Below are 10,669 nucleotides of genomic sequence, written 5' to 3'. Positions count from 1 at the left end.
GGCTCTGTTTATTTACTAAAATTACTTGATTCAGTAAGTGTGGTATGTCTGCTGTACGATCTTTTGTGTGCCCAAATTAGCAAGCGCTGTTAAATTATGCAATGACGTACCCGGGGAAATTTTCACCAAAATTTGAATTATCAAACTCATCCCATGCGCGTAAAGCAGAAGAATCGTTTGCGATGCACACAATCGTTCAAAGTGAATGGTCCGGCGGCACCACGCGCAAAGTTTCCCTCCATATTTCCAAAATTTTGGCCTACCGCAAAAATATCTACCCCCGCCCCCTCCCCCTTTCCCACCCCCTTTTCTCCCCGACCACAAGTCACATTTCCCCTGTTTCCTCCTTCCTTTCTTCCTTCCTAAGCTATAGCCGCTTCCTCGCTCTTGCCGTCTCGCATCCTACCGTCAGGGTCACCATGGTCTTCTTCAAAGACCTCTCCAGCAATTCCTCTGACGATGGCGACTCCTTCACCACCCGGGTATGCCTCTCTTCTCTCTCTCGGGCTATGACTTGGAATGAAGGATTTTTATCCGGCGATCGATTTGAGTCACTTCTTCCTCTTGTAGCTCCCCAGGACCATCAGTGGCAACGAATGGAGAGGGGTGGCTGAAGATCTATCTGCTCGTTGTCGCCATCAATCTCCATGCGTGAAGCTAGTTCCGTTTGAATCTGTGAACAGTGGGAGGAAGTTTCTAGCATGTGCAGACAAGGTTAGACCCTCTTTCGTTGTTACAAATCATTTGTTAGATGTGATTCAGACACTGTCACGGTCTCAACCCATTCATACCACACCTTCAACCAAACACATCTTAAGACAGTGTCACAGTTTGTACCTAGTATCTAAAATTGTTGCCAACTCATCAGCGGTACCATTAGAAAATTATTTGACATCGCTTCAGCAGTTTGTGCAGCCAACTTTGGTCCACGCATCCGAGCAGCCAAGCAGTAAAATACTAAATCTTTATGGCACGAAGGAACCGGGCATCGGAGCAACTAGGTGCTCCGGAGTCCGGGTCCCTATTTTTTCGCTGCATCGGCTCGCCAATGCAGGGCACCGGTGCGAGATGTAGCAACAATTGTCTTTACACCAGTTTTGGCATACATAGTGGACGACCTTAGTGCTATTATTTCTATGTTACTAAATTTGTGCATGTACACACTTGTTAGTATCAATTTGTTGTCATCCAAACACTGTCGCTATGCTGTTGCAGTTATATTTACTTCCTCATAAAATGTTCAATTTGTTATTTATTGTACATGAGTAAGAACTTGTAGGGTTGTTGTAGTTAATTATAGCTTCTGATTTTCCAGAATTTGGTTGTTGTCTCATTAGCAATTAATTCATTTGCACATTGATCTTTTTGAGAAGATATGTCATAATTAACATGTTTCTTCAGTTTTTCAAAATAAGCATTGGTGGTTTTCTATGTTGCTATGAACCCATTTTCCCTACAATTGTTACTGATCTAGTTTTAAATATTTTAGAATAAACGGAAGTGTTCTTACTTGGAGTGGGTTGATCAAGAGTGAACACAGTCTTCAAAGATATGCCTAGCGAAGCTCTGGAGCATGTATGAGGAAGAGAACAGAGAAAGTGTTGTTAACGCTAAAGAATATTTGAAGATGCGGGATAAAAAGAGAAAGGTGAAGAATAAGCTCAGATTTTTTAAATCAGACTTTTCTAAGATGGTGTTGGCAAAGGAGGAGGCACTTTCTCAGTTGGCCAGTGCAAAACAGGTTCTTACTGAACTGAAAGCAGAGGTGGATAAGACGAACCTAGATGATCTCAATTAGGGAAATGAATATATTGTTCTAATATTGTTCTTATGAAGTTAAACTAGCTATATGTTGTACTACACCATTTTCATGTAGCTATCGTACTGTGATGTTAAAATATATTTATATGTCTGATATGCAATTGGCAAACAGTTGTTCAATATAAAATGTGAATTTGGGTAATACTGGAATTATTAATTGTAAACTAATAAACCTGTTAAATGTGTGATGGAACTTTGCAAACAGTTCTAGCAGTAAAAGCGCTTGTGATGGATAGCACAATGCCACACAGTTTTCTTCATCAAATCGTGTGATGTAGTTGATAAAAGCAATCAGTTAACCAAGGCTGAGCGTGTGTGATAGTTACACCTTTCACACACAAGCCTACACTTAAAACTGTGTGAGATGTACATACGAACGGAAACGTTTTCCCTGAATTGACTCTGTGGGGTGTACATAAGAACGAAAACGTATTCCTTGGATTGACTATGTGTGATATACATACGAACAAAAACGTTTTTCCTGGATTCACTGTGCGGGATGTATATAAGACCAGAAACGTATTCCTTGAATTGACTATGTGTGATATACATACGAACAGAAATGTTTTTGTGTATTCACTTTGTGGGATGTACATATGAACAGAAACATATTCCTTGAATTGACTATGTGTGATATACATACGAACGGAAATGTTTTTGTGGATTCACTATGTGGGATGTACATATGAACGGAAATGATTGGGTTTCGATGCCTCGCCCAATTGCACACGAGCTCATTTTGCCTCAGCCTGTGTCCTAGAAGGGCCTATCCCCGATGATTTCTGGGTCGTGTGGGAAAAAACCCCTACCGCCCACACTCACTTGACGATGGTTCCAAATGCCATCGCGGAAAGGGGTTAAAAACCGTTTGTATAGCACCGACGCGTATCAATGATTGCTAGCAAAAATTGCATCCACCTTGGTACATGACAGGCTATGCCAAGTCTAAAGGACTGTGATAATCACCGTTGAACAAGCACTCCCATTAAGAACTCAAAACTGGTAATGAGTTCGGCAAGAACAATATTAGCAGAGCCACTCCCTAATATAACAGTGAACCATGTACCAAGTATAATAATAGACACATAACAGTGTCTATTCTTGACATTGTGAAGCATGAACAAATCTATACGCTTCATATAGTCATTTCTACACTTACCATAACATCATCACTACAGGCACAGACTACAACAACAGTTCTTCTATAGTTTTGCCAAGAAAAGGAATAGTACTTATCCGGTCCACAACTTGTGCATCAAAATACTTGTGGTCAACAATTTGTCATGAGTTATAGAATCTATGACGATCAATCTTTCTTAGTGAAAACCAACATGGAAGACTAACAACAAGAAATCAATTGACACAACTCATGTAGCCTGATACCATTTATATTTCAAACAACAAGCAATAACCTTACTTTTCTGGTGGCTCACAACTCATAATAATGTCTCAAAGCTGTAGGAAAAATGTGAAATGCGGTAACAGGGAAACAAATGGCTGTGCTTGGTTCTCCAGAGTACTTAACAGTGAAACAGAAAACCAAAATAGAATTTTAAACCACCATAAACAGTAGCAATACATAATCAAATGAAGTTACCAATATGCTTCATTCCCACATGAGCAGGTTTGACATGAACAAGTACAAGAAAATAGAACTATAGAGATGCGGCATAAATCAACTAGCTAATAAAATTTGAGATCGAGCACAAATGTACTAGCTAAATCAAATAACATCTATTTACCAGGGAAATTAACCACCATGGTGACGCCTTTTAGGTTTGCACCATGTCACACAGGTCGGTTTTGAAGGAGCAGAGAGCCACCACCTATCGCAACAGTCTGTGTATCAGCATATATACTAGGACACTTCCAATTGTTGACTCTTAGTATTCGATGCACAATTTGCCGACCCTCGATGCCACCTTCTTTGGGAATCATAAGTCATATATACTGGGAAACTTCTTATTATTCTCTGTTAAACTGGAGCAAATTCAGCAATGAATCAGGATTTTGATATGCTGATAAATGCACAAATTTCATTTTAGTTATTGCCTAGCAGAATCAATTTACTTTCTTTCCATCTTTTCGAGCTATTGACTCTGTATACAGAACTGCAAGTATTAAACTTTTTAGTGAATTGTTCTATACTACAAGATGCCAAAGTTATCTGACCGGACTGAATCTTCCAACTTCATTCTCCAAATTACGTATGACCGAAATAAAACTTCCAAATTAGAGTACCAAAACACCTAGCACAGTAGCAATACATCATCAAATCGAAGTTATTATGCATCGTTCACTAAGAAGATTTGACATGAACAAAAAATAGAACGAGAGATGCAACATAGATCAACTTGATAGTAAAATTGGGATGTAGCACAAATTTACTAGCAAATAAAAATCAGCATCTATTTACCAGGAAAAAGAATCACCTCGTTGCACGGCCCGGATGGGAAGGAGCCGAGGAGACCACCACCGGCTTGCTGCCGACTAGGGGGAGGAGGACGCGGGTTGTTAATGGGGATGGAGGGAGGGAGGGGGAGGGAGAGAGAGGCGACAAACCCACCGGTGTAGGAGCTTTAGAAGGGAGTCTGCGACAAGCACACCGTGGGGCGGAGGCTGTTGTTGATGAGCTCCGATTTGGTCCGCCTCGAACTGGGCCGCTAGCCACACAACGACAAGGAGCCATCGGGAGAAGGAGCATCACCTCTACTAGGAGCGCTCGCCCAACTTGGAATATGGATTTGGGCGGCCGCCACCGCCGCCGCCCTCGGACAAGATTTGGTTCGTGCGCTGCCTCTGCCCACGGGATTTGGATTTCGATGAGTTGGGGCATCGGGACCAAATTAGGTATCAGGTAGGGACTATTTTGCACACACAACACCGCACCCAAATCTGGGCCATCAATCTCCGATCCAATGGAACAGATCCAGTTTTTCTATTTTTGCACCACAGGCTGCTTTTCTATTGTAAAAGCAGCTTGTGGTGCAAAAATGGAAAAACGAATCTGGTGCATTAGATCCATTGTAGAAGGTACAAAGTCAAGTGGAGGGATCCCAAGCTACTTAATGTGCATTTTATGAAAACCCTCCTGCTAGTAGTTGAAGTCAAGTGGACGTTTGCAATAACCACCTCCACTTTTCATGTCCAAACGATTTGGTTCTTAGTAAATTGTAATATTGCCATATCTTCAGTGTTCATGCCAGCTCCCTCCCTTTGCACATATGTATTACATGTCAAAGATATTTGAGTAAATGGAAAATTTAAGCCAACCTCTACATGGCAAACTAGACTACCAACGGCACTAATATGTGCCTACGTTTAAGCTGAAGCATCCGAGGAAGAGGAAATTGGGTATACATGTTTAAATCGAAAATGCTACACCTACGAAAGACTAACGTAAGGTTATGAAAATTTCCAAACTTAATCTAAACATTCCCCCCCCCCTATTTTCAGGGGGGTGGGCCCCTCACTCCCCTAAACACCAATCCTATTCTTCCATGTTGGCTGATACGTAAACTTAAGTAGCTCCTTTACGTAAGTGTAGCATTGCCGTGTTTAAATGGACCATTCTAGGCGCAAATGCTTGACTGCATGTCAAACTGGACGGTGGTATCCTTCCTTGGTTGCTTGCTTGTCCTCTGCGCGTTTTCGTATATGTAGACGTAATGCGATCCCATGACTGATTAGATTATGATTCTCGGATTGAGACCCATGGCTTCATGGTGACGTACATATAGACGATCGATGGGGCACGAGCTGTGCATCCATGGATGAACAAACTCGTTTCAAAACCGCCAGAGTTCCAACAAGCCCAACAGGACAAATGACGGTTCTTCTCTTGTGAGAACTTGCTCCGAAATTCCTCCCGATCTGACGGTACTTCTCTTGTGAGAACTAGCTAGGAGTCTTCTTCTCCTGTCTTGGGCGAAAAAGATACTCGGTGTTCTGTTAAAAAAAACTCAGTCTCACGCATTATTAGGGGTCGTCTGGTCTATCAAAAGTCATCACGTGCCTCACACCACAACCCCACTCTCCTCTCCGTCCATACAACAGGGCGGAAGGCCGCTGCTATTTGGCAGAAGAAGTGATTAAAACAAGTTTTAGAAATCCGGCCCAACTTGTGATAGTTGCTATTTTGTGGAAACAAGAGAACATCACATGATAAAATATAGACAAATAGCAACACTATTTGGCAAAAGGACATTTGAGGCATATCATTGGATGGACAACTCTCGTATCCGTGTCCGTGGATCGATAATGAGTCCAATTTGATGGACAATATTGAAGATGCCCTAAGGTTTGTATTGCCCGTACATTAATTTTGACATTTTTATTGAGTAATACAATATTGTTTTGTGAAATATATCTTCCAACTGTAAATGTTGTCAAGGTCACATTATCAACAAAACCACTCAAAACAGTCAAAGGGACTTTTTAGAGTTGAGCAACCATTTATAAACTCCAAGCAATGACCGAGACCCCCCCCCCCCCCCCCCCCCGCCCAAAAAAATATATTAGGTCGCACCATCAACAAAACTACTCAAAACAGTCCAAGGGACTTTTTAGAGTTGAGCAACAATTTATAAACAAACAACGAATGAGAGCCGAACCCCCCCCCCCCCCAAAAAAAAAACTAAAAATCAGGTGACATCATCACCAAACCCACTCAAAACAGTCCAAGGAACTTTTTAGAGTTGAGCAACCATTTATAAACTTCTAATAACGATTGAGAGCCGAAAATTCCACTTCCCTCTTTTTTTATGCATAACACTAGTAAGCTGCATGTCCCATGAACACTTGAAAAAAGAATTATTTGTTAAGCAAAATGCTCAGGAATACTTATCTTCTATATCTAAATAGCTAGCCCTCACTAACTATTTCTCTCAACATGCAAGCATGCCAGATCATCGCACAACATGCACGAGAAAAGCCCCACATTCACTATCATATGTCTCGCAACATGCAAGCATGCCACTTCATCATGAAATCTGCATGAAAAAAGATCTATCTCAACATGCGAATTTCTATTCTATTATTCTATTTATATTTAATAAACATTTTACAACTATATAGTGATCAAACATAATAAAGTATATGTAGTTTAATTTTATCCTTTTATATATGTTTCATACAATGAATCACATTGAGATATGTTACAAAATATTCCCGCAACAACGTGCGGGGTATCATCTAGTTACATATAAAAGGAACTCCCTCCGTTCACAACTATAGGATGTTTTGTGTATTTCAATAAGGACTATATACAGACTAAAATAGTGAATAAACACATTAAAACATGTCTATATACATCCGATTTAAAAAAAATAGTTAGAACATCTTATTTTTGTAAACAGAGGGAGTAGTACATAAGATCAAATTTGTTTTTTCACTTCTACTAAATTTTGGTCTAACCATGGTTGTTGTTTCCTTCTGGCTTGTACCCTTTTGTTTAGAATGTTCTAGTTCTGCCTTTGCTTCTGCAAAGAAGTGTTTTTTTTTCTTTTTGAAGATCCGAACCTGGTTGAAGCTGTGGAAAGGAGTAAAGAACCGGATGCAAAATGATGGATTTTTGCAATCATTAATAGTCTGCCATATGATGATTTTGTCAGGATTATTGTCACTCTTTAGGTTATATGACATGCTCGCACTAGTAGGAAACAGGGCTTTGGTTTTTACCAGTTCGGAGCAATAGTCCTGGTCGTGTTACAAACCGGGACATCAGCCAGAACGCCGGCCGGGCCTCGGCGGGCACCAGTCCCGGTTCATCAGGCCCCTTTAGTCCCGATTCCAGACACGGATTGGGACTGAAGGGCCTCGCTCCTGGCGCAACCCCTGTAGTCCTGGTTGGTGTCTAGAACCAGAACTGAAGACGTCTTCAGTCCCGGTTCTAGACACCAACCGGGACTAAAGAGATGCCTATATATATGCTCGCCCCTGCCCGCTCACTCCTCTGTTTTTTGGCCGGCCGGCCGGCGTGTGGGAGGTGTGTGCTGCTCTGTTCTCACCACCTATACACATGAGGTGTTTGATGAAATGTCCAAACCACACTTAAGCTTTCTCCTCTTGTCGTAACGAGCATCATTTAGGGATCGCGATCCTTAACGGTCCTAAAAATTATGAAGTCCTGGTAATTGCAATCAACGTAGAAAAATCTACACTCTAAATAAAATGAGTGATAAATGATTTGTTTGGTTAGAAAAATAGCAATAGCATTTATTCCTTGTGTGCAATTTGAGGAAGATTTTCCAAAGTGGAGAAGTAAGACTGAATTGTATGGATCTTTTCCATCCTGCATGTCAGGATTGATAAAAAGGAATTTGCAATTTTTGTTTATCTATAGATAGTGACTATGCTTTGGGGAAATAAAGGTGGCTGATGGTAAGAAAAATCAAGAACTTATTAATAAAACATTTTATTATTTATATTTACAAATAGGAAACATTATACATCGATAATTTTACAAGCTTATCTAGTGCGCAACATAACTAAACTCCAGTCAAATAATACAAAAACCTTGTGTTATACTTAACACCATACACATTTTTTTACATCTCTAGGCTCTTGAGGATCATGGGAAGCCCAAACTTAGGCCGCAGCGTGATCACATCCATGGGGGCATGGACATACTTTGGTGATAGGGAGAATGAGAACCTCTGAAGAATCACGGCGATCACGGCCTTGGCCTCGATCATTGCAAAGTTCTGCCCTATGCATGACCTCGGCCCACTGGAGAAAGACAATAATGCATTGGGGTGCTTTCCGGCCCTTGTCACTCCATTCTCGAACCTCATAGGCTTGAATTCGTTGGCATCTTCTCCCCAGACCTCCTTGTCGCGATGTATCGTCGCGATGGGGATCGTTAGGAACGTGCCTTCGGGCACTTTGATGCCACCAACCTCGAGATCCGAACCCGCCTTCCTCTGAATGGCCGATACAGGTGCGTACAACCTGAGAGTTTCTAGTAGGAACATGTTGACCAGCTGCAGTTTGTTGAGCATGTCACCGGTGGGAATACCGTTGCCACACTCTCTTAGCACCTCCTCCCTGAGCTTCTCCTGCCACTCGGGGTGCGTGCTCAGCAAGAACATGGTCCATGTGAGCAGATGCGAGCTGGTGTCATGCCCGGCAAAAAAGAATGTCTTGCACTCATCTATGATCTCATCCATACTCAAAAGCGGATTTTGCCCGTCCTCCGGCGCACACGCCTCCAACATAAGCCCGAGGAGGTCGTTGCCATAGCCCATGGTGTCTTTGGTGGCAAGGCGGCCTTTTATGATGTTCATCAGCATGGTCCTCACCTCCTTGTCAAGCTTCCATATTTTGAGGTTCTTTTCAGTTGGAAGGTACCTGATTAATTCCACAAACACACATAGATTAATTTCTGCTTGGTGAAAATGTATGTTGTGAGTTGATTCGGACCAATAATGGTACAAGAAGAAGAAGAAGATGCATTACCTGAATGCTGGGATTTGCACGTTGAAAACGGTGGAGAAGGCAAGAAACTGGAGCTCCCTCTGCGCGAGGAAGACCTTTTTCCCTTGTTCGTAGCTGCTTCCGAATGCCGTGTGGGAGATGACATCCGCGGTTAGCTCCTCAAACTGGCTGCTCAGGTCAATCTCCACGCTGCCGCCCTTGTCCATCTTTGCCTTCCACTCGGACATCATTGACCCGGCACAGTCGGACATGGTCACCGTCATCATCTGTCACACAAATACTAACAGTTAGCGCAAGTCATACGTATTGGGCATGCTTAAACAAGACACAGACGTCAACGCGTGTGCGCTGGAGCTGGCGTACCTTGAGCTTGTCCATGTTGAAGGCCGGGTGGACGACCTTGCGGTGGCGCTTCCAGTCGTCGCCGTCGGTGAGCACGAGCCCCTTGCCGAGCAGGCGGGCGATGTGCGGGTTCCCGATGCTCTTGGGGTACAGCCCGCCGCGGTCGGAGAGCACCTGCTTCACCACGTTCACGTCGGCGATGCACAGTGTCGGCTTGGCTCCGAACCAGTACAAGAACATGCGCCCTGCAAGCGGGAAATGGCGTGAGATCACGAACTAGGTCTGCTAGAGGAGAGGAATCTACAGGCTCGGCTTTTTACCGTGGATGGGGATCCATTTGCGGAAGTGCGGCTGGACCCTGGGGACGAAGTCGTGGTCGCCGATGTCCAGCGCGGCGCCGGCGCTGTCGGCGCGGAGCTGCTTGATCTCGGCGAGGTTCCCGGCGAAGAACCTGTAGCCCGGACCGCCGACGCCCTGCGCGCGGAGCTGCCGGGTGATGGCCCGCGGCCTCCACACGAGGTACACCAGCGCGTCGAACGCCCACGAGGCCAGCACCGCCGCCACGGCGGCCGCCACCATCCAGACAAGACCCATGGTGGACCGGTGGTCACTCAGGGTTCAGGAACAGCGACCTGTACTGTACGTACGCTTCTGCTTCTGTGAGTTTGAGACCGGGAAATGTGTTTGTTTCCGTTGTGAGACTCTGGTCGGGGGAGGTGGGTATTTATATGCCGTTCGCGGCTGCGCTTTGACCATGGCACGTAAAACTTGGGGTTGCTGGCCACGCGCATGCATGTGACCCACGCGCCTGTGAGATCAGCCGTGACGCGTGCAAGTAGAGCCCCGGACCATGCTGGATGGACTCCGGCTGTTGGGAAGCCGTCGTACGCATGGAGCTGCTGGTCGACATCGACGGCATATCCGCACGGGGCTGGCTGGCTTCTAGACAAAACGTCTTTCATTTTGAGAAGATGGCTTCTAGATAACGACACGTGGGTTGAAATATAGTACTACGTAGCAATCCACGGTGCTTTTGAGCACACAACAGAGGCTGTCAACATAGACATGG

The 10,669-nt window shown here is 43.9% G+C and overlaps 1 protein-coding gene and 1 long non-coding RNA gene across 2 annotated transcripts; both read right to left on the bottom strand.

The window, feature by feature from the left end:
• Positions 1-3,348: 3,348 nt before the first annotated feature.
• Positions 3,349-4,751, bottom strand: LOC125536102 (uncharacterized). Its single transcript, XR_007294917.2, has 2 exons — positions 4,254-4,751; positions 3,349-3,801 (listed from the first exon to the last, which is right to left on the bottom strand). It is a non-coding gene; the product is annotated as an uncharacterized LOC125536102 (long non-coding RNA).
• Positions 4,752-8,208: 3,457 nt separating this feature from the next.
• Positions 8,209-10,291, bottom strand: LOC125536101 (cytochrome P450 709B1). Its single transcript, XM_048699239.2, has 4 exons — positions 9,921-10,291; positions 9,622-9,845; positions 9,280-9,524; positions 8,209-9,171 (listed from the first exon to the last, which is right to left on the bottom strand). The coding sequence occupies exons 1-4, from the start codon at positions 10,192-10,194 to the stop codon at positions 8,370-8,372; spliced, it is 1,545 nt and encodes a 514-aa protein (XP_048555196.1). The 5' UTR covers positions 10,195-10,291; the 3' UTR covers positions 8,209-8,369.
• Between the last annotated feature and the right edge of the window lie 378 nt (positions 10,292-10,669).

Source organism: Triticum urartu, chromosome 2A (assembly GCF_056163025.1).
Source record: "Triticum urartu cultivar PI428250 chromosome 2A, HENAU_Tu73, whole genome shotgun sequence".
Classification (NCBI taxonomy): Eukaryota; Viridiplantae; Streptophyta; class Magnoliopsida; order Poales; family Poaceae; genus Triticum; species Triticum urartu.
This window is presented reverse-complemented; position numbering and strand designations above follow the sequence as displayed.